Here is a 22,288-nt window from a genome sequence, read left to right as displayed (position 1 = left end):
TCTTTACCTTATTCACTAAATGAGCTGTGAAACAAGCAAGTCCCAGAACTTTGACAGAGAAGAGCTTGCAGCAGATGCCACCTATGCCAGAATATTACATAACCCACTCAACACAGATCAATCTTTTTCCTTCCCTGCAAACTACAACGTTTTCAAAAGTTGCCCAAGCACCTACAACCGTTTAGAATTTCTGGAAGTGAAATCTCTTTTTCACTTTTGAAGTCAACCTCAAAATGGGGAAATCATGGAAGGGTATATTGGTAATGTGTTTTTAACTTTAGTAATTTGTTCTTGAATGCTTCCATGTGCACCACACAGTCCTTTGATGATGGAGCCAGTGAAGAAAATTGCTCTTATGACTGAAACACACGTTCTGTCTTTCCTCCAAAGTTCATGCTGAACCATTGAATGACATTTTGAAGAGTTATTTAGCTGCAGATTTAACAAATCTGCAGCTACAGACCCCCACACCAAGGGGAAGAAAGAGATGCGGGGCTCCTGAGGCAACTCTCAGAGACCATAAAAGCTAAAGGGGTGGTAATCATGGGGGACCTAAACTACCCAGACATCTGCTGGGAGACGCAGACAGCAAGGTCCCATCACTCATGCAGGTTTCTAACCTGTGTACAGGACCTCCACCTGACACAGGAGGTGCATGGTCCCACTAGGGGGAATGCCATACTGGATCTGGTATTGGCAACAGGGGATGACATGATAGGGGACCTCCAGATTGGTAGCCATTTGGGAGACAGTGATCACCTAATAATAGAATTCAACATAAGACGTTGAGTGGGTAAGGTAACTAGTAGGGTGAAAGTGCTAGACTTTAGGAAAGCTGATCTCAATGCACTCAGGCGATTAGTCAAGGACACACTGCAGAGTAGGAGCTTTGATGGGATGGGAGCCCAAGAAGGGTGGCTGTGCCTTAAGGAAACGATCCTTCGGGCACAAAGCAAGACGATCCCCGAGCGAGGCAAAAAAGGGAAAGGGGCCAGGAGGCTTCCATGGCTGACCAGAGAAATCCAGGGCAGCCTAAGGGCCAAAAGGGGAGCACATAAAAAGTGGAAACAGGGTGAGATCACTAAAGATGAATATACCTCCTCTGCTCGTGCTTGTAGGGAGGCAATTAGGCGGGCCAAATCTACCATGGAGCTGAGGATGGCAACCCAAGTAAAAGACAACAAGAAATTGGTTTTTAGATATATTGGGAGTAAAAGGAAGGCCCAGGGAGGAATAGGACCCCTGCTAAATGGGCAGAAACAGTTGGTGACAGACAGGGGGGACAAGGCTGAACTCCTCAACGAGTTCTTTGCTTCAGTGTTCCTAAGTGAGGGGCACGACAAGTCTCTCACTGGGGTTGTAGAGAGGCAGCAGCAAGGCGCCAGACTTCCATACGTAGATCCTGAGGTGGTGCAGAGTCACTTGGAAGAACTGGATGCCTTTAAGTTGGCAGGCCCAGATGAGCTCCATCCAAGGGTGCTGAAGGCACTGGCCGAAATCATTGCAGAGTCACTGGCGGGAATATTCGAACGCTCGTGGCGCACGGGCCAAGTCCCGGAGGACTGGAAAAGGGCTAATGTGGTCCCCGTTTTCAAAAAGGGGAGGAAGGAGGACCCGGGCAACTATAGGCCAGTCAGTCTCACCTCCATCCTTGGTAAAGTCTTTGAAAAAATTATGAAGGCTCACATTTGTGAGAGTCCAGCAGGGCGATTTATGCTGAGGGGAAACCAGCACGGGTTTGTGGCAGGAAGATCGTGCCTGACCAGTCTAGTCTCTTTCTATGACCAGGTTACAAAATGCCTGGACACGGGAGGAGGGGTGGATGTCGTATACTTAGACTTCAGGAAGGCCTTCGATACGGTATCCCACCCCATACTGGTGAACAAGTTAAGAGGCTGTGATGTGGATGACTACACAGTCCGGTGGGTGGCGAATTGGCTAGAGGGTCGCACCCAAAGAGTTGTGGTGGATGGGTCGGTCTCGACCTGGAAGGGTGTGGGCAGTGGGGTCCCGCAGGGTTCGGTCCTTGGACCGATACTCTTTAATGTCTTCATCAGTGACTTGGACGAGGGAGTGAAATGTACTCTGTCCAAGTTTGCAGATGACACAAAGCTATGGGGAGAAGTGGACACGCCGGAGGGCAGGGAACAGCTGCAGGCAGACCTGGATAGGTTGGACAAGTGGGCAGAAAACAACAGGATGCAATTCAACAAGGAGAAATGCAAAGTGCTGCACTTAGGGAGGAAAAATGTCCGGCACACATACAGCCTAGGGAATGACCTGCTGGGTGGCACAGAGGTGGAGAGGGATCTTGGAGTCCTAATGGACTCCAAGATGAACATGAGTCGGCAGTGTGACGAAGCCATCAGAAAAGCCAATGGCACTTTATCGTGCATCAGCAGATGCATGACGAATAGGTCCAAGGAGGTGATACTTCCCCTCTATAGGGCGCTGGTCAGACCGCAGTTGGAGTACTGCGTGCAATTCTGGGCGCCGCACTTCAAGAAGGATGCGGATAACCTGGAGAGGGTCCAGAGAAGGGCAACTCGTATGGTCAAGGGCCTGCAGACCAAGCCCTATGAGGAGAGACTAGAGAAACTGGACCTTTTCAGCCTCCGCAAGAGAAGGTTGAGAGGCGACCTTGTGGCTGCCTACGAGTTCATCACGGGGGCACAGAAGGGAATTGGTGAGTATTTATTCACCAAGGCACCCCCGGGGGTTACAAGAAACAATGGCCACAAGCTAGTAGAAAGCAGATTTAGATTGGACATTAGGAAGAACTTCTTCACAGTTCAAGTGGCCAAGGTCTGGAACGGGCTCCCAAGGGAGGTGGTGCTCTCCCCTACCCTGGGGGTCTTCAAGAGGAGGTTAGATGAGTATCTAGCTGGGGTCATCTAGACCCAGCACTCTTTCCTGCTTATGCAGGGGGTCAGACTCGATGATCTATTGAGGTCCCTTCCGACCCTAACATCTATGAATCTATGAATCTATAAATACTCTTTGGCATATGCGCAGCACCAGTGCAGTATATTGTGTGATGTATTTTGATTGGGAATTAGATATTCATATTGATAATAGAGTTTACTCCAAGCATACTGTGACTGAGTATTTCACCTGATAAAGGATGACTTGTTACTGATTGTAAGTAATTTTTCATGTAATAAAGTCTTACCCATTTCCTGTATCACGACATGCCAGTAAAGGGGTGTTATATATCAAATAATGAAGGAAAAAAACTCTACAGAGAGAGGATGCAAATATTTTGTTCTTACACTTGTTATTTTTACAATTTAGTTCATTAGCTCATATGAAGACCCTAGTCTCACACACACATTTGTGTTCTAAAATATGTAGGTGGCCTTTCTGTGAAATTTCCAGCTCCAGCACATCCTGCTCAAGCTGCTCCCAGACTGCCTCCCTCTGCTGGGTGTGCCCCCAAGTGTAGCTGTGGCAAAAAAGCCAGGTGCGTGCCTTCCCCACATCCCACCATCTCTGAACTGAGGGAAAAGCTTCCCGTTGCTCCCACCAGGCCAGCCAAAAGTCCCGGAAGGCCTCCCTGAAGTCCACATCCTCTGGCAGGCTGGTACTGAAATGCCAATAGGCTGACCCCAGATGTCCAGGCCCTAGCGTGGGCTGGGCCCAGACAAGGTGGTGATCGCTGAAAGGGGCCAGCCAGATGCCAGAGGAGTGGGCCTGGACAAAGTGCGGTAAAGAGAGATAAATCTGGTTCAACTGCCTGCTCCTCCCCCACCCTCACATAGGTCAAGGCAGTGGGGGGGGGGTTGGTAGGGTGACAGGCACGCCAGATGTCCACCAGGGAGTAGTCTGTCAGGATCTCCCCAAGGATGCCTACAGTGGCCTGGTTCAGCTCCTTGCCCGATTGGTCTTGCATGTCTAGGGTGACGTTAAAGTCCCTGCCAAGGACCAGGCACTCACGAGGGTTGAAGGTGCTGATGTAAGTTGCCACCTGGTGAAAAAAAACTTTCCAATCCCAGGTCCTTCTCAGGGGCGTACGTGTTCAGAAGGTTCAGAACCAGGCCCTGAACTTGGATGTAAAGGTGCAGCAGGCAGCCCAGCACCACCTCAGCATCCTGGAGAACCTCTGGTTGCAGGCCTGGGGAGAACAAGGTGACCACCCTGCAAGAGGTGGCTGAGAGGTGCATAAAAAAGACCCTGCCTTCCCACTCCAGCTGACAATAAAGCTTTTTGGCTGGAGTCATCAGGGCCTCCTGCAAGAATACTATGGGGTACACCCCTCATGAAGGAAGGAGAGCACCTGGCATCTCCAGAGACCCTTTCTGCAGCTGTGGATGTTTAGGGTCATGACCTTAAAAGACCTCATAGCTGGGGGAGGCGGAGTGGATGGTTCGTCAGGGGTCTCACACATCTCAATGCCTGGTGTGGGGTTTGCTGGCTTGCGCAGCACCCTCACATACATATAGAGGGCATCTATGAAACTGTGGGCTTGCCTATAGATCCAGGCATTGCAGCTTTTGGGCCCTTTGCCTTCCCCTACCAGTGCCCTCGCAGTGAAGGAGCCCTTCCCCCACCCCTGTCTCAAGGGGTTGCAGAGCTCTCCCAATCCCAATGGAGTCTGGGGTCTTAGTGGATTGTCATGCCAGAGGGCCATGCTGACCCTCCTGCCAAAGAAGACAAATCCCCACAACCTGAGGAACTGGCCTCCTCTGCATGGACTACAAGGTGGTAGTGAAGACCATCTTGCTGCACCTGCTATCTGTGTTGATGGACGTGATCCATCCTGACCAGATGTACACAGTGCCTGGATGTTTCATCTTGGACAACCTGTACCTGGTTTGGGACCTCCTGGAGCTAACGAATCAGGAAGGGCCTGTCTTTTGTCCTTGTATCCCTGGACCAGGAAAAGGCATTTGACAGAGTGTATCACACGTACCTGACAGGCACACTGCAGGTCTTTGGCTTTGGGCCCCGCTTCATGTGGGCTCTCCAGGTGCTGTATGACTCTGCATAGTGTTTGGTCAAGCTCAACTGGACCCTGATGGAGCCCATCCTGTTCAGGAGATGGGTGCATCAAGGTTGTCTGCTGTCAGGCCAGCTGTAAGCCTTGGCCCTGGAGCCCTTCCTCATTCCCCTGCAGAGGTGGGTGATGGGGTTGGTGTTCTGGGAGCCAGCGGTGTGGCTGGTCCTGTCAGCATATGCTGATGACATACTCATCATGGTCTAGGACTCAGGCAACCTGGCACAGGTGGAGACCTGCCAGGCATTATACTTGATGGCCTCCTTTGCCTGCGTCAACTGGATCAAGAGCTTTGGCCTGGCAGTGGGTGATGGGTGGCAGGTGGGCTCATTCCCACCTGTGCGCCATGGGATCCGCTGGAGCACGGGCTTGCTGCTCTACTTGGGGGGTCTACCTGTCCCCCACAGCCCCCTCCCTGCCAGAGAACTGCCACCAGCTGGAAGCAAGGGTGGTGGAGCAGTTCTGGGCATGGGCAGGGCTCCTGAGGTGTCTCTCCCTGCATGGGAGAGTGCTGGTGCTGAACCAGCTGGGCCTGTTCATGCTCTGGCACTGCTTACATACCCTTCCTGGTCCCCCTGAGGTCCTGGCAGGGCTGCTGAGATGGGCACTGAAGTTTTTCTGGCCAGGACAGGACTGGGTCTCCTTGGAGGTCCTTAGGCTCCCCTTGCGGGAGGGTGACCAGGGCCTGGCTTGCCTCTGCAGCCAGGTCCTGATGTTCTGCCTTCAGGCCCTGCAGCCACTGCTATACAGTATCAGTATTCATGCCACATGGGGCCACGTGGGGTGCATCTTCCTCCACCACTTCTGGGGTCTCCAGTATAACTGGCAGCTCCTTGGCCTGCAGGGCTTCTCCCTAAAGGACCTGCGAGGACTGTCAGACTTCTCCCAGGACCTTCTCTGGGCCTGGAGGCTGGTCTCCACCTCCAGGTCCCCTGCAACACTCACCTAGGGCACCAGCCTGCTCATTCAGCCCCTCCTCTGGAATCCCCAGCTGGAGGTGCTGACAGCAGAGGCACCCTGCTTGTGACAGAGGGTGATCTTGGCTGGTTCCATGTCAGAGACCTCCTGGACTATGATAGGCAGGAGTGGGTGGACCCCATTGTGCTGACCCAGTGCATGGGTCTACCCACAACACATGCGACCTGCCCTCTGGTCCAGGAGGTGAAATCTGCCCTACCTCCTGATGCCCTTGCCAACCAGGTCCTGCATGGTGGTGGTCTCCACTCCTCCTTCGTGTCCTCCAGCCCACTGGAGTTTGTTGTGGGGCTGGTGCATCATCTGGCCTCATGGCACTCCCTGCTCAACCATCTGAGCTGGCTAGAGAATACCAAACCAGTCCACTTTTCCACTGTCCATCACCACCACCTCTACATACTTTTGTGCTGCACAATCCGTCATGCTGTCCTTGCATCCCATTCAGCCACAGAGTGGCAGGACCTGCTTGGTGAGGGCGTTGCTGGGGCATCCCAGTGGGAAGCTTCAGACACCCCGGTTTCCTGCCCCATCTGTGGGCAGAGGGAGACCCTGGAACACATGACCTTCAGGTGTGCCAGGCTGAAGCCCCTCCTCCTTAGGTTTCATAGTTTTATAGTAGCTAGGGTCAGGAGGGACCTGAACGGATCATCTAGCCTGACCCCCTGCCACAGGCAGGAATGAATGCTGGGTTCACAAGACCCCAGACAGGTGATCATCCAACTTCCTCTTGTATTTGCCCAAGGTAGGGGTGAGGACCACTTCCCTGGGAAGTTGGTTCCAGATTTTGGCCACCCTAACTGTAAAATATTGCCTTCTGATCTCTAACCTAAACCTATTCTCCATCAGCTTATGACCATTGTTCCTTGTCACCCCAGGTGGTGCTGGGGAGAAAAGGGCTCTATTTGCTGTTGATCTCCCCTGATGAGTTTATAGGCAGCCACCAGGTCCCCCCTCAGCCTCCTCTTGCTGAGGCTGAACAGGTTCAGGTCCTTCAGTCTCTCCTCGTAGGGCCTGTCCTGCTGCCCTCTCACCAAGCGGGTGGCCCTCCTCTGAACCCCTCCAGGCTGGCCACATCCCTTTTGAAGTGCAGCACCCATGTTCTGGTTGAGTTTCACCCCTGACCTTTTTGTTTTTGGTTACCCCATCCATGGCCCCACCAAGTCCCAAGATCTCCTGATCAACCTCCTCCTGGCCCTGGCCAACTGGGCACTGTACTTCACCAGGAAGGAGGGTCTGGCTGGGAAGGTGCCTGGAGATGATGGAGCCACTTTCCTCTTAGTTGTCTGTGCACGTTTCCAGGCAGAGCACCAGTGGGCAGTGCTAGTGGTCTAGGCTCATGGGCGGGGCCCTTGCCCTTCACCTTCCTGCCCCCAGCTGTGGAGGAGGCTGAAGAGGAGCCCTTCCCACTGCCCTTGCCTTTGATCCCTGATGGTGGGAGGAGGGGGCTTGGGAACCCCTCCGGGGGGGGGGGGGAAGACTCCCTGGTCCTTTTGGCTCCCTGACAGAGTCCTGCCTGCCCCTGTAGCAGAAGTTGCAGGCTTCTCTACCTCCAGAGGAGGTTGGTTGGACTCCGCCTCTGGGATGGGGGCTGCAGGGGCATACATCCCCTTGGGGGCTTGTCTGGGATCTGCCCCCATAGTGGGGGCTGTAGAAAGTTCTGTGGGGGCATCTGCCCCCCCAGAAGATTCCTGCCATGCCATTGCTTCACATGAGGGAGGGGAAAACAATAAAGAAAACCAAAATATGCAGTGGGGCTGGTGAATGTAATAGGGGCAGCCTGGGGTTGTGGGGGAAATGGAGGGGGAGAAGGGGTTGAAGCTTACTGAGCTATAGCCCTACAGGAAAAAAAACAAACCCGGGGGGAGGGGCTATGCTTGGGGAATGTGGGGAAGGTGGAAAAAATATACACAAGGGCTGGGGAGACTTGAGCTGGCTTACTCAGCTGCACAACAAACGCCAGGGCAGTGGCAGGGGACCACAGGACTTACCATACAAGGGCCAAAACACACAGGGAAGGCTGCTGAGGCAGATGTAAAAGATGGCTGCAGCAGTGGAGAGGCTTTGTTTGTTGAAGATCAGTCCAGGAGCCCCTCAGCCCAGCTTTCAGCAGCAGAGCAATAGGCAGGAAAACAAAGCAGGATCAGATGCATTGAGGTAGCTGTGGGGGAGAGCAGGAGCAATCAGTCAATTAGGGAGTAATCCAGTGCAGGTGTGGTGTTGAGTGCTGCAGCGGGGAATCTCCCTTTCTCTTGAGAGGGAGCAGCAGTGGTGGTAGCAGCCATCTAGTTCAGCCACTCAGTGTGTGCTTGTGGTGAAAGTGGAGGTGAAGGTGGGGTGGCCTGCCAAGGCAGCTGGGGCAGGCATGGTTCCTTTCGGCTCTGGCAGTGATGGTGGGGGAGGGGCCCACAGGCAGTGCATGCTTCCTCTCCAGGCTGTTCCCTGACCGTAACTTGGCAGTGGACTGGGCAGCAGGCTGGAATAGGGGTGCAGAAGCTGGGGTGTGGTGCTGGGCTGTGGCGTGTCCATCCCTGAGGGGGGACAACAGTGTGCAGTAGAGTACACTCCAGGGGAGGGGGCAGCAACAGTAACAGTAGCAGCAGCAGCCCAAGACAGGAGGGGATGCGGCCAGCTTACCCCCAAAACCTCTGAGAACAAGCTAGCAGTAGCCAGAGGCAGGAAGAGGCCAGGCCATCTTCTCCTCAGAAGCTCTTGAGACCAAGCTTGTGGCAGCAGCAGCCTGGGACAAGAAGGGGTGTGGCCAGCTTCCTCCCTGAGGCTCCTTCCCCAGAAGCTCCTGAGAGTAAGTAACCCTGAGTTGCTCACCAGGTCCACTTTTTATACTGCTGGGGCCAGCAGAGGAGCTCTTCCTAGCTGCAGATCTGGGAGGAGCTGGGCAGGGTCAGTTTGCCCCAAGTGACACAACTTGCCCACAACAAAGTGCGTGTTCAGGCCTGTGTGCTGAGGCAAAAATCTCCGGCACAAATTTGTGCCACTGCTATTTTTGCTACTGCAAGTGCATATGCCTGCATGTGTGGATGCACCCATGAGGTTCAATAAGGGCAAGTGCAAAGTCTTGCACTTAGGACAGAACAATCCCATGCACCAGTACAGGTTGGGGACTGGCAAGCTAAGCAGCAGCCCTACTGAAACGGACTTGGAGGATCCAGTGGGCAATAAGCGGAATATGAGCCAATTGTGTATCCTTGTTGGGAAGAAGGCTAACAGCGTACTGTGCATCATTAGTAGGGGTGTTGCTGGCAGATCAAGGGAAGTGATTCTTTCCCTTTACTCAGCCCTGGTGAGGCCACATCTGGAATTCTGTGTCCAGTTTTGGACTCCTCGCTGCAGAAGGGACGTGGACAAATTGGAGAGAGTACAGCAGAAGGCAATGCAAATGGTTCAGGGCCCGGGGCACATGACTTCTGAGGAGAGGCTGAGGGAACTGGTCTTCTTTAGTCTGGAGAAGAAAAGACTGAGATGGGATTGAATAGCAGCCTTCAAATACCTGAAGGGTGGTAGTAATATATGCCCTTTAAATAGTTTACTCCCCATACTAGCCTACTCAAAGTTTGTAATTCCTTCAGTGTGTATGTATATAGATCACTTGCAGCTCCCTTCAGAATAGGCAAGACTCACTGAGCATTTATTTGCAGCAGAGATTTCAGAGCAGATATACTCTAATGAAAATAAATTAGCATTTGTATTAAATATATCATTATAAAACACTAAGTGAAAATCGCCAATCACTGGAAATGTTGAGAATTCATTGCTAGATACAGAATTCTGTCATGAAAGTATTTTAAAAGGTGGATTTTAGCTTTAACATAAAAATGTTGCAGTTTTACATATGGTTTTTATATTCTTGTCTCAAGCACTTGAAGGAATTTCTTCCATAATGCCTCATCCCTCTGGGGACTCTTATAAAATAAACCCCCCCACAAAAAACAAAATAAAACTACATTTGTATACAATTTGATCATTCTGATAAAATCTGCACAAATCTAATATGTCATTTGGTAGACTTATGACTGATTCACCTTTTCCACACCCCTCCCCACATTCCTTACTGTTAGTCTATATTGGTGCCGAGAGATTAAAAAACAGTCAGACAGACACATCCGCGCACACGTTTTATGGGCAGCATTGTATAGAACATGCAGGATATTTTTCTTTGGTCTGTATCCTTTGTGTAATGCTTTTATCCCCCTGTTACCTCGTTGGGTAGGTGGAGTATGTATCCCTATCCCAACCCTTATCTACATGAGGAAGAAAACTGTGTGTGTGGATCTCTTAACTTTTGTTCCATCCCCACTCCTTTTAGTGCTGCTCTGGTTCAAGGGGCTGTACCATGGGAGTGTTGGATACACAAAAGGTCATATTTTTAAAAAGAGCAACCTTAAATACTTGTATCTAAAAGTAAAAGGTATGAATCAAAGAGCGCACTTCATTTTTCTTCTGCCCTCCTAAGTGGATTGTCACTAACATTATTGGAGGAAGCACAAGATAGGTAATTTCTCATCTGCAGAGATAATCTTGGTTAAAATTTATTTCATTGAAAAGAAAAATGTAATTTAGAAACATGGGGTCAATACAAACTAAATCAAAAGCTATGAATTACAGCTTCTAACCAATAGGTACCATGTTCCACGATATAGCAGACTAATATTTTTTTTTCCACTGAATAAGTAAATGCTTCAGTATGAAGGAAAAAATAGATGCCTGTTTTCTCTGTCTCTCAAATTTGCTTTTGTATGAAGGAGTCTTTTGACCCTTCTTCAATTCCATTGCTTTAGTTTTTAATTAAATATACTCATCACAGTCACAGTTTTCCATGTTGTAGGCTCAAATAGGAGCCTTCAAACAAGCAGTTTTGTAGGTCATCTTTGCTTTTTAAAAAGTTTTTATGGGAATATATCAAGTTATATGTTATTTTGCTTATAATGTTTTAAATATTTAATTAATAAAAGAAGGCTAGCAAAATTAAACTTGTTTTACCATGCTGCTTTGGGACAGAGCTAATCTGCTGGCAGCAAACCCTCTAAAGTCTATTTGTAATTTGCCCATCCAAATATATGTATAGGTTTTGTATTTACTTTTTTTGAGTATCTATCTATCTATCTATCTATCTATCTATCTATCTATCTATCTATCTATCTATCTATCTATCTATCTATCTAAAAAAGCTGCCTAATTTATTTGTAGGTTGAAATAACTCCTTGAATTTATTTTTAATAGGTATGATTCTCATATAGTACAAAAGTACTTATATGTATCCATGTTTATATAGTTGGAGCATCACCATTTTAGTCAGTTCATTGTGTCAGCTAATTTTTTTTTCTTTTATATGTGAAATTGTATTATTTTGTATCGCAGTGTCTGCTCTGATTCACAATTATTTGCTGTTTGTCTTGCCACACAGAGGTATGGCACAGATATTTGTCTTTGAATATACGGCACTTTTTAAAAAAGTGTATTGATTTACATATTACATTTGAGGTAAAAAAAAAGTAAAAAGACTTCTCTGTACTATAGCAGTTGCCTTCCTATAATGTATTTAATGTTTTATTTTTACTTGAGAGGCAGAATATTTGGGTCTATCTCCAGTTCAGAACAGTCTTACATTTTAGGACTGTAAGGCTTGCGTTTCTCTAAAGGGACACCTTTTCAAAACCATCCAAAGAAGTTAGCTATGTAACACCAAGCATTACTAGAGAAGACCGTAGTGCCTAAGTAACTTATGTGTGGGCTTTTTTCCTATGACATGTGAATATGTATGTATGAGACCTGATGCATCAAAGAAAAAGAAGAAAATCTTTCCGTAAACATAGTAAAGATGCATCTGTGGGCTGGGAGTTGGAATCCTTTCCATGATTTTATTATGCTTGGTTTATTCAGTGCAGCTGTATGGGGTGGGTGCTCAGGACAAAGCGAAAGCCTCAAGTAATGTGTAGCTGCCAGCAGCAGCCACTTTTTTTCATCCCCCCCCCCAAACCCCCCCCCCCCCGGTTGCTGTTCAGAGTGGTTACCCCTATCTTCCCTCCAGTTACCCAGTTAAGCCACTGCTTCAGTGAAGCAGGGGCCTTAATTATCTGTCTTAGAGCTTAGGTTGTTACATATGATTATTATATTTTCATTTGTTTGAGGAAATGTCATTATTGATCATGAAATTATTTGGCTCTTTTACAAGGCATGTTTAAATAAAAAAATAAATCATTTCTATAGTAAGAAGAATATTCAGAATTATGAGTACAAAAAACCTAAAACAACCCAAACTTTTTTGAAATATCAGGTTTTTTCATAGAATAAAATGGCTGAATTCAAACCTTTGTTTTCTGTTGCATTATTTTGAATAAGAATTGAGAGATTGTGACTAAAACTTAGCAAAACAATTTGGTTGAGATGTGAGTTGTAAGGAAGCCCAGAACAGAAAATTTTAATGTTGACATTGAATGAATGAAAAATATAAGAGGTTTTCTCTGCCTCTATACAAGGTTAGTGGTTGAGAAGCTAATATTTACTATGGATATGGATTAGAAATAAATGGAATACTTCTTTTCTAGCAGAAAATCTTCTTATGAGAAGTGTGCACAGTATCTAATGCACGTGAAGTAAATAAACAAATCTCTAGGTTTTTAATCCCCTCTATAGAATCCCTTTTTAAAGTACAAATGTTTATAAACAAGAATTACTGCCCCTTTACGAAAAGCTGTCTGCTTTACATTTAGATGAAGACTTGAAAATTTCTTAGCTTCTGCACTGGCACAAAAAGAAGTGGACATGTGTTCCAAAGATCTAAGCACGATGTGGTATTATTTTAAAAAGCTAGCCAGAAATGTTGCAATGGACGCTGCTGGATGCTGTGTATTCATGAAGCTATCGCTCTTTGTGCTTCAATAGCTTTTGAGCTCTTTTGAAAATTTACCTTTACTTTTGGGTGCTGAACACTTAAAATGTCTGGGAATCTGACACAGAGTCAATGAAGCACCATAGCATACGGTGACAATGTTATGGCTCACTAACGATCTTTTTTTTTTATCACACTGGAGGAAGCACTGGGATTTAACAATGATATCAGTTATTCCAACAATATGTTTTTTGTTTTCTTCTTTTTTGCAGCGTCTTGTTGAAGCAGCAGAGGATGCTCACTTGAAGCATGAATTTGATGCTGATTTACAGGTGATTACTTAAAAAAAAATACTTATTATCAGAATATATAATAAAGTATTACACAAAAGCTTACTCCAAGGACTGCTGTGGAAAGTCAAGCACGTGAGTAATAGAGGGATGCTGATTACAGAAAATGGAATTAATGGTGGCTGGCTCAGTATTTTGACAGGTTGTGCATCTAATGTTTGCATGTTCAGAGACCTAGCAGGTGGATTTTGCTCTTCTACAGATTTTGCTGAACTTTCCTGCATCACTAAGGTCAAGATTTTTAAACGCAGTAATTAGCTGCATGTTTTGTACTTGCAGTATACTGGCAAGGAATCACTTTGGAGAGTTGAATTTGCAGATGGGGTGGAAACCCACAGGGAGGGGATTAGAGTGACCTTGCCTTTTGCAAACGGTTTGTGTTTGGATCTGAGACTAGAGCAGACAAGACTTTTTTTTTTTTACCCAGGAGCCTTAGGTATTGCATCATTGCTTTCTCAAAATGGTGCCTTTTCACGTGTACTAGTTGGAATATAAAGAAAGGAAGGAAATAAGAAGAATTGGGCAACAAATCTTAGGAAAAACTGCTGGAAAAGCCTTGAGAAAATAAGACAAAGCCTCTGCGAAGACAAATCAGTGAAAAAAATAGAAGCTAATAATAAAAATATTAATAGGTACTGTAACTCAGTGTTCAAGAAGTAAATGTTTTCCTAACTAGTGGTTTCCTGACTGTCATAATAAATAATGGTATTATTTAGTTTCACTCTGACATATTTTCTGCTGTTTCCTATGGCTGTCCATCAAGCCCCTCTTAATTTTGAGCAGTAAACATTTGGGCGAAATAGGTTTAAAGGAAAATGAGGAAAGCGAACATTTTCTCCATGCTTAGAATCTGTTGTGAAAGCATACAACACAGTAAATATTGCTTTTAGAACTTGTAGCTATTACTTCCAGTAATTAGAATATTGTTTTTATAGGGGAAATATGGTGTGGAATACTGATCCCTTGTGAAAATGCTGCATTATCTGATATAGGAACAGAACCCTAAGAGCAGCCTCTTCTGAATTAATGCCAAGAAGGCTGGTTTAGAAATCTTTGAAGTTAAATCTTTCATACATTTTGAAGCACCCAGGAAATGGGTGCACTGGAAGCAATTCTTCATATTTTTATAAGGCTTTACATTTGTATGTATTCAAATGGTTTGGAGTTCCATTGCACTCTAGCTTTTGGGAGCTTTGCTGCATTTTCTTCTGTGAACTTCATGCCAAGAAAAAATTGAACCTGGGTGCATCTATACATGTAACTAATGCTATTTAGACTTACTACACAGTAATTTATTGTGCAGTAGATGCCTTTCCAGGGCTGGCTTACATGTGCACCCTGGTGGGAGCAAATTTGCTCCTTCTAGCATGCTTCTGCCCTGCTCTTACCTCCTGCATCAGCCAGGGGGAGCTTCAAGCTCTGGATGCAGCTGCCTGGTTGCCAAGGTTGTCTAAGGGGGGAAGCCTCAGGCTGGTAGGGGTCTTCAAGAGGACAGGCTCAGGCTGGCAGAGGCCTCCAGGGGGACAGGCTCAGGCTGGTAGGAGCCTCGAGGGGGGGCAGGCTCAGCCTAGTTTGGGATGCTGTTCCACAAGCCTGTGGCAAGTGCACCGGGGATGCTCCGTGCTGTCCCCCCAGCAACAGCTGACAGGGCACCATGTCTGTAGCAGTGCAGGTGGGTAGCCTGACTGCTGGGGGACTGAGCTTGGGAGCAGGGGGAGGGGGCTGTAGCCACTGAAGGTGCTGCTGGACCTTCCTGCCCACTGTGGGGCTTGGCACAGGGCTTCAGGTGGCTGCCAGGTAGCAGGCAGAGCTGGAGCTGGAGCCAGAGTTGGGTTTGGGGCCAGGTTTGGAGGCTGAGTAGTGGGCGGCTGCCAGGTGGCAAATGGGGCCAAAGCTGTGGCCTGGGTGGCAGGCAGCACAAAGGTAATTGCCAGGGCCAGGATGGTGTCCAGCACCCTGCAGTTCTCCTCTATGGCCTCTACTGCCTGGGCCACCACAGCAGCCTGCTTCTCCTACACCTCCAGCATCCTCTCAAAGAAGACAATGTGCCTCTCAAGGGTGAGGAGCCTGTCCTGGAAAGCAAAGTCCTCCTGGTCCCTTTCCCACTCATGCATGATGGCCTGCAGGACTGCTGGAGCCAGTACATGCATGCAGTATAGGGGCATGGTGCACAGGAGCCAGGGAGCAGCTGGCAGAAGCCAGGGGGTCAGGCCAGGGCTCTTCAGTGCTGCTGCAACAAGCACATGCCCACCACACCAGCATACAGTGGCCAGAAGCAGGCATCAGCTGGCCTAGGCCCCAGGGACTGCTAAAGGCCACGAGGGACTGCTAAAGAGCTGTCCCTGCTCTGTGGCTGGAGGGACTCCAAGCCATGTTGCTGTGCCCCTGGCAGGAGGTTGGCCCTCTGCTGGTCTGGCTGAGTAAGAGCAAATTTGCTCCTGGTGAGCATCTACACATGCACTATTGTGCATTAACTAAATACAGGTAGTAGATTGACTGCACATTAGCTTGTTTTACTGCACAGTAGCTCAGTACACAGTTACATAGTGACGCTTTACTGGCTGTGTCTACACATCCTATGGTGACGTAGCAATGAACTACATAGCTGTATGGCACGCTCTGGCTATAGAGTGATTACACAAGTCTACACGTGATTGTTAGCTACGTTGCAATAGTGGCCTGCTCCCCAGTTATAGGGCACATGGTGACATGGTGGTGAAATCTAACCATATGCATGGCGCAGTAACCACACAAACTGCACTGTGCTTTAGTACTTCATAAAGGATGTACTAAAGTATGGTGCCTTAGCAACGTCTCCGTATGGCAACATGTTGATGCACCCCCTGTGCAGTAGATTAGTCTATCGTGCAGTAAAGTAGGTCTGTGAGAAGTGGCTAGTATTTGCTTCGGATTTGGCCAGTTTGGGGGACAGTGATTCGATTCAGTGATTCAAATCACTGTCCCAAATTGATTCAGCCGACTCTGATTTGGCGATTTAGCCACTGCTGAATCAGTTGAATCTCTGAATCACACAGGCCCCAAACCCTGCCCCTCTCTCCCAGCCCTGACAATGGCTGCTCCACCCTCCCCAGCTCCCGGCACTTTGGAAAAAAAAAGCCCCCATTCACTGGGTGCTGCCTGGTGGGGGATGATCCCCACCACCCCCCACTACCCCATGTCATGTGGGGGGGCTCTGCATGAGCCCCTGGACACCCCACCTGCTTCCCCAGCCCCCCCATGTCTGCCCCACCTGCCCCAGCTCCCAGACCTTTAAGAACCCACCCCCCCTGAACCCTGGGCTCACCGGTTCATAGATTCATAGATTCTAGGGTTGGAAGGGACCTCAGTGGGCCATTTTGTCCAACTCCCTGCCCCTGCGGCAACAAAAGGTTCCCAAACCTGGGATCATATGATCCCAGCCAGGCAGCTGTCCAGTCTCCTCTTGAAGACCCCCAAGGATGGGGCAAGCACCACCTACCTTGGAAGCCCATTCCAGATCCTGGCAACCCTGACCATGAAGAACTTTTTTCTAATGTCCATCCTAAACCTTCTCTCTAGTAGCTTATGGCCATTGTTCCTTGTCATTCCAGAGGATGCCCTGGTAAATAGATCATTGCTTACGTCATGTTGCTCTCCCCTTATAAATTTGTACACCACCACAAGGTTCCCTCTCAGTCTTCTCTTGGAGAGGCTGAAGAGGTTAAGGTCCCTTAGCCTTTCCTTGTAGGACCTTCCCTGCAGGCCTCCAGTCAGATGAGTGGCTCTTCTTTGGACCCTCTCCAGGTTGCCTGCATCCCACTTGAACTGCGGCGTCCAGAACTGGACACAGTACTCCAACTGTGGCCTGACCAGTGCTGCATAGAGAGGGAGAATCACTTTCCTGTACTTGTTTGTGAAGCACCTACGGATGCACGACAAGGTGTGATTGGCTCTACTGACTACTTCATTACATTGATGACTCATGTTCATCCTAGAGTCTACAGTGGTTCCAAGATCTCTTTCTGCCTCAGTGGTGCTGAGAAGGTCTCTCCCCAGCCTGTAGGTATGGTGGCAGTTCTTTCTCCCTAGATGCAGCACCTTGCACTTGTCCTTATTGAGTTGCATCCTCTTGCTCTCTGCCCACTTCCCCAACCTGTCTAGGTCAGCCTGGATCTGGTTCCTCCTCTCCAGGGAGTTAGCTTCACTCCATATTTTTGTGTCATCCATGAATTGGGACAGGGTGCTTCCCACCTCTTCATCCAGATCACTGATGAAGATGTTGAACAGCACCAGCCCCAGAACTGAGCCCTGAGGGACTCCACTGCCCACATCTTTCCAGGTTGACATCAACACATCCACCACCACTCTCTGAGTGTGACCCTTGAGCCAGTTTGCTACCCAGTCTACCGTATAGTCATCCAAGGCAAATCTCCTCAGCTTATTTATAAGGATTGTATGGGATACTGTGTCAAAGGCCTTCTTGAAGGTGAGATAGATAACATCCACTTCAACTCCTGCATCTAAACATTTGGTGGCCTTGTCATAAAAATAAACTAGGTTAGTCAGGCAGGACCTGCCTGCTATAAACCCATGTTGGTTACCCTTCTGCATCACATTAGCCAGCGGGCTCCCATAGATGTGTTCCTTGATAATTTTTTCAAGGATTTTCTCAGGGATAGAGGTAAGGCTGACTGATCTATAGTTCTCCAGATCCTCCTTCCTCCACTTCGTAAAGATTGGGATGACATTGGCACTCTTCCAATCCTCAGGGACCTGAACCGAGCACCGTGAGAGCTCATATATCCTTGCTAGTGGTTCCACTATGACACTCACTGATTCCTTCATTAGCCGTGGGTGGAGTCCCTCCGGTCCCGGTGATTTGAATATGTGCAGTCCCTTCAAGTGTCCCTTTACCGTGTCAGCACCAACCGTTGGTCAGCTGATGTTCCCCTTGTTGGTGTCCGTGATGCATATTGAGGGTTCTTCTAGATTCCTATTTAAGAAGACAGAGGCAAAAAACTCATTGAAGATCACTGCCTTGTCCCTGCTATGCATCACTAAGCCCCCCCTGCCTGTCCTGTAGGGGTCCTATGCTACCCTGCAGCCTCTTTTTGCTCCCAATGTACCTAAAGAGGGACTTTTTATTGTCCTTAATCCCTGCTGCTAGCCTCAGTTCCAGAGCTGCTTTGGCCTTCCTGAAAGACTCCCTGCAGGTGTGGGCCAAGGAAATGTACTCCTCCTTGCTAGCTACTCCCTGCTTCCACTTCCTGTATGCTTCTTTTTTTGCCTTTAAGGTATCCTGGATGTCCCTGGCTAGCCAAAGGGGCTTCCTGACCCCTTTGCCCCCTTTCCTCTGCCATGGGATTGTCTCACTCTGAGCCCAAAGAATGGTATCCTTGAGGAATGACCACCCATCCTGGACCCCCAAAGCATCCAGGCTCTTGGTTCCTAGTACCCTGCTAACCAATCCCCTGAGCCTATTAAAGTCAGCCTTTTTAAAGTTCAGCACCTGTGTCCTGCTAGGTATAGTGCCTGCCTTTCTCTGGATAGTGAATTTTATCATTTTGTAATCACTGTCCCCTAAGTAGCCTTGAATCTGCAAGTCCCCCACCAGGTCATCCCCTGTGGCCAACACCAAGTTGAGTAAAGCGTTACCCCTGGTGGGACTCCTTACCTCCTGTGTTAGGTGGAGGTCCTGAATACAGGTTAAGAACCTGCCTGAATGGTTAGATCTAGCTGTCTGTTCCTGCCAGCATATGTCTGGGTAGTTAAGGTCCCCCATGACTACCATGTCTCTAGAACACACAGCATCTGAGAGCTGCCTGGAAAATCCCCCATCTACCTCATCCCCCTGGTGCGGAGGCCTGTAGTAGACCCCCACCACTAGGTCCCTTTTCCCCCCGACCCCCTTGGATCTTAACCCACATAGTCTCTGCTTGTCCATCCTCTGATCCCAGTTTGATTAGGGAAGATGTGTACTGTTCTTTAACATAGAGAACAACACCCCCTCCTTTTTTCTCTCCTCTATCTCCTGTACAACCTATAGCCCTGTATTCCTACCACCCAGTCATGAGTAGAGTCCCACCAGGTTTTAGTTAGTCCCACTAGGTCAAAGATATTGCTCACAAGCAAGAGTTCTAGATCTTCCTGCTTGTTTCCCATGCTCCTGGCATTTGTATATATACACTTAATTTCCCTGGTGGCTGCCCCTGGAACCCTCTTACACTGCCCAGTGGGCGGTGATCTCTGCTGCCCCCCACTGCCCTGCGCTGTGTTGGGGGCAGTCTGCAAAAGCCCACCAAAGCCCTGAGGCTGCTGCAGGAGCCAGTGAGCTTGGGGTTTTGGGTTTTTTTTTCTTAAAGGGCCAGGAGCTGGGGCAGGGGGGGCAGTTATAGGGGGGCTGGGAGAGCAGAGGGGTTGTGGGGATCATGATAGAGCCCCCCATGCAGTGTGGGGCAGTGGGGATTGCCCCCCCCCCCTGCAAGGCAGCACCTGGCAAGTAGGGCCTTTTTTTTAAAGCACTGGGAGCTGGGGTGGGCCAGGGTAGCCATGGGGAAGGGGGGGCTGTGGGAGCAGGTGGGGGATAGGTCCTGGCAAGGGTCCCCCCATGGTCCCCTCCTCCAGCCTCCCCTCCCCCACCCCCTACTTATCACCTCCAAGTCTGGCTCCAGCTCCCTGCTGCAGTGACTGGGGATTGCCTGAATCGTTGAAGCTCTCCAAATCTTTTCCGAATTGATTCAGAGGGCTTCAAATTGATATGGACCTTTTTATTGGTCGTCTGATTCAATTCAGATTTGGAGATTTGGCCACCAAGTCGGGCCGAATCCTCTGAATTGAATCAGCATGAGATGCTTTGCATAGCCCTACAGTAAAGCGTCTTGTGCAGATGTGCCCTCTATTATCAAAATAAATCGGAAGCACATTTTTGTAAGACCTCTTTAAAGGTGTACACTGATTGATGCTCCAGTACAGGATCATTCTCACTTTGACAAAGTCTTCAGTTTGTTGAGGCTCTGAAGATATTAACACTTTTAGGAAGCCAGTTAAAAGCTATTTGTGTCAGCAGCATTAACAGGACAATCAAATATCTTTGTAGAGCTATGTTGTTTATTACTGCCATGGTCCATTAAAGCTAATCAATTGTTAATCTTGGTTTCGGCGACCCCTCTACAACCCTTGCTGGGAGATTGTTGTTCTTTATCAAAAATCTCATAATACCATCTGCTCAATATAAAATAATAACCACAATGATTTGATAGTGTACATTCAGGTTGGAGGGGGGCTGGAAGGCTTTCAGTAATTTTACTGTGGAAGGGAAGTTTGTAGATCTGCTTTTGCTTTGCCATACATAAGGGAGATAGTATTAAAGAAGTTTGAATTAATTGTACTCTATATAGCACCAGTTATAGCCGTCTGTTTGATCTCCACTATTCTGAAAATGCAAAAAGCAGATAAACTGCTTTTGTGGTTTTATTTTTCTTTCTAGTCCAGAATCATTCTTTGTAGTTCTGAAGCAATTATAGACAATTTTATATCAGTATATAAAAATGATGTAAGGGAGAAATAAAATTATATTAATATTTTTACGGACTGTGAGAAATACCAAGTTATAAAAACAGTAAGTGGTGGAGTTCATCTTTCAGACTGTCAGGATTCTTTTTGGTAACACTGAAATTCTGCTTTTCTGGTGTGTCAAATTCAGTCCATTATGGGATGTATTACCAATAGTGTTATTTGTTTTATTCTTAGTAATTCTACTGGAATTCGAATCAATACACTATCATGAAAAATGGTAATCTAAAAGTTTGAATGTTTATCCTTAATGTTGAATATACTGAAGCTAACAACAAAATACTTACAATAATAGACACAAATAAACCTGTCCATTATTTGAAAGCAATAAATCACACTGATGCAAAGTTGAACTCAGCATCAAATCCTACATGTTTGTTTAATGAGAGGGCTCTCAAACTTAGGGGTATTTGAGTTTAGAGCTTTAACTTCCTATACGTGGCTTTCAGATGTTCTTTGTGTAACCCAGGTGGCTGCCCAATAGTTGCCACCCCCGCCCAAATATCAGGGATAATGGGGTGAGAGTGGGGCAGGGCGTTCGGCCAGCACCAATTTACTTTCCAGCTGGCCCCTGCTCCCCACAGAGCAGCCCATGGTCCCAAGAAGGTCTAACACCTAACTGATTTAACTATTTACACATTATTTACAAAAGAAGAATACTAGGAAAGGTTATTTACAAGTGAACTTAAATGGCATAACCAGAATCATAAAACAAACCATAATGCATTAGTCATCCAGGCCTGCCTTACATATCTACAGGAACAAGATTACAACTCAGAATACAGGCCCAAAGATATTACTGACCTTATACACTTCATCCTCACACACAACAATTTCACTTTTAATAATCAACACTTTCTCCAGATGATGGGAACAGCTATGGGCACTAAAATGGCCCTACAGTATGCCAACTTTTTTATGCGCCACCTGGAAGACTTCCTCAAGAACTGCACCATCAAACCCTTGCTATACTTAAGATACATCGATGACATCTTCATCATTTGGACCGAAAACCTGCAATCTCTGATTGAGTTCCATCAGAAATTCAACAATCACCATCCCTCCATCCGACTTTCTTTAGAATACTTCAGCACCAACATCTCCTTTTTAGACACAATGATCAGTATCCAGAAGGGTAAAATACAGACCACAGTATACAAGAAACCCACAGACCAACATACGTATCTGCACAGAACCAGCAATCGCCCTAATCACACCAAAAAAGCTGTGATATACAGCCAAGCCCTCAGATACCACCACATCTGTACTGAAGAGAACACCCGGGATTGCCACCTCACCAAACTTAAAAAGGCTTTCACCCAACAAGGACACTTGTCCAGAGAGATAGGTCGCACGTTTGAAAGAGCCACCTGGATACCACGTGAAGAACTGCTGCAGTACAGAAGAAAACCCCCCACAAATCACACACTGCTGGTTATGACATATCACCCCTCCCTTGAACCTGTACAGAAAATCCTCAAAAAATTGCAACCCATACTAGAAAGAGACCCTATTCTTAAAAAGATCTTCCCAGAGTCACCCATCCTAGCCTTCAAACAAGCACCGAACCTC

The 22,288-nt window shown here is 47.7% G+C and overlaps 1 protein-coding gene across 3 annotated transcripts in view; it reads left to right on the top strand.

Moving 5' to 3' along the window:
• CACNA2D3 (calcium voltage-gated channel auxiliary subunit alpha2delta 3) overlaps window positions 1-22,288 on the top strand; it is a 913,092-nt gene that overhangs the window by 282,250 nt on the left and 608,554 nt on the right. For all 3 annotated transcript variants that reach the window (XM_059716157.1, XM_019495461.2, XM_019495460.2), the window contains exon 4: window positions 13,088-13,147. In XM_059716157.1, coding sequence (XP_059572140.1) covers window positions 13,088-13,147 — 60 coding nt within the window. The remainder of the gene's footprint in view (window positions 1-13,087; window positions 13,148-22,288) is intronic.

This window comes from Alligator mississippiensis, chromosome 12 (assembly GCF_030867095.1).
Source record: "Alligator mississippiensis isolate rAllMis1 chromosome 12, rAllMis1, whole genome shotgun sequence".
Taxonomy (NCBI): Eukaryota; Metazoa; Chordata; order Crocodylia; family Alligatoridae; genus Alligator; species Alligator mississippiensis.
This window is presented reverse-complemented; position numbering and strand designations above follow the sequence as displayed.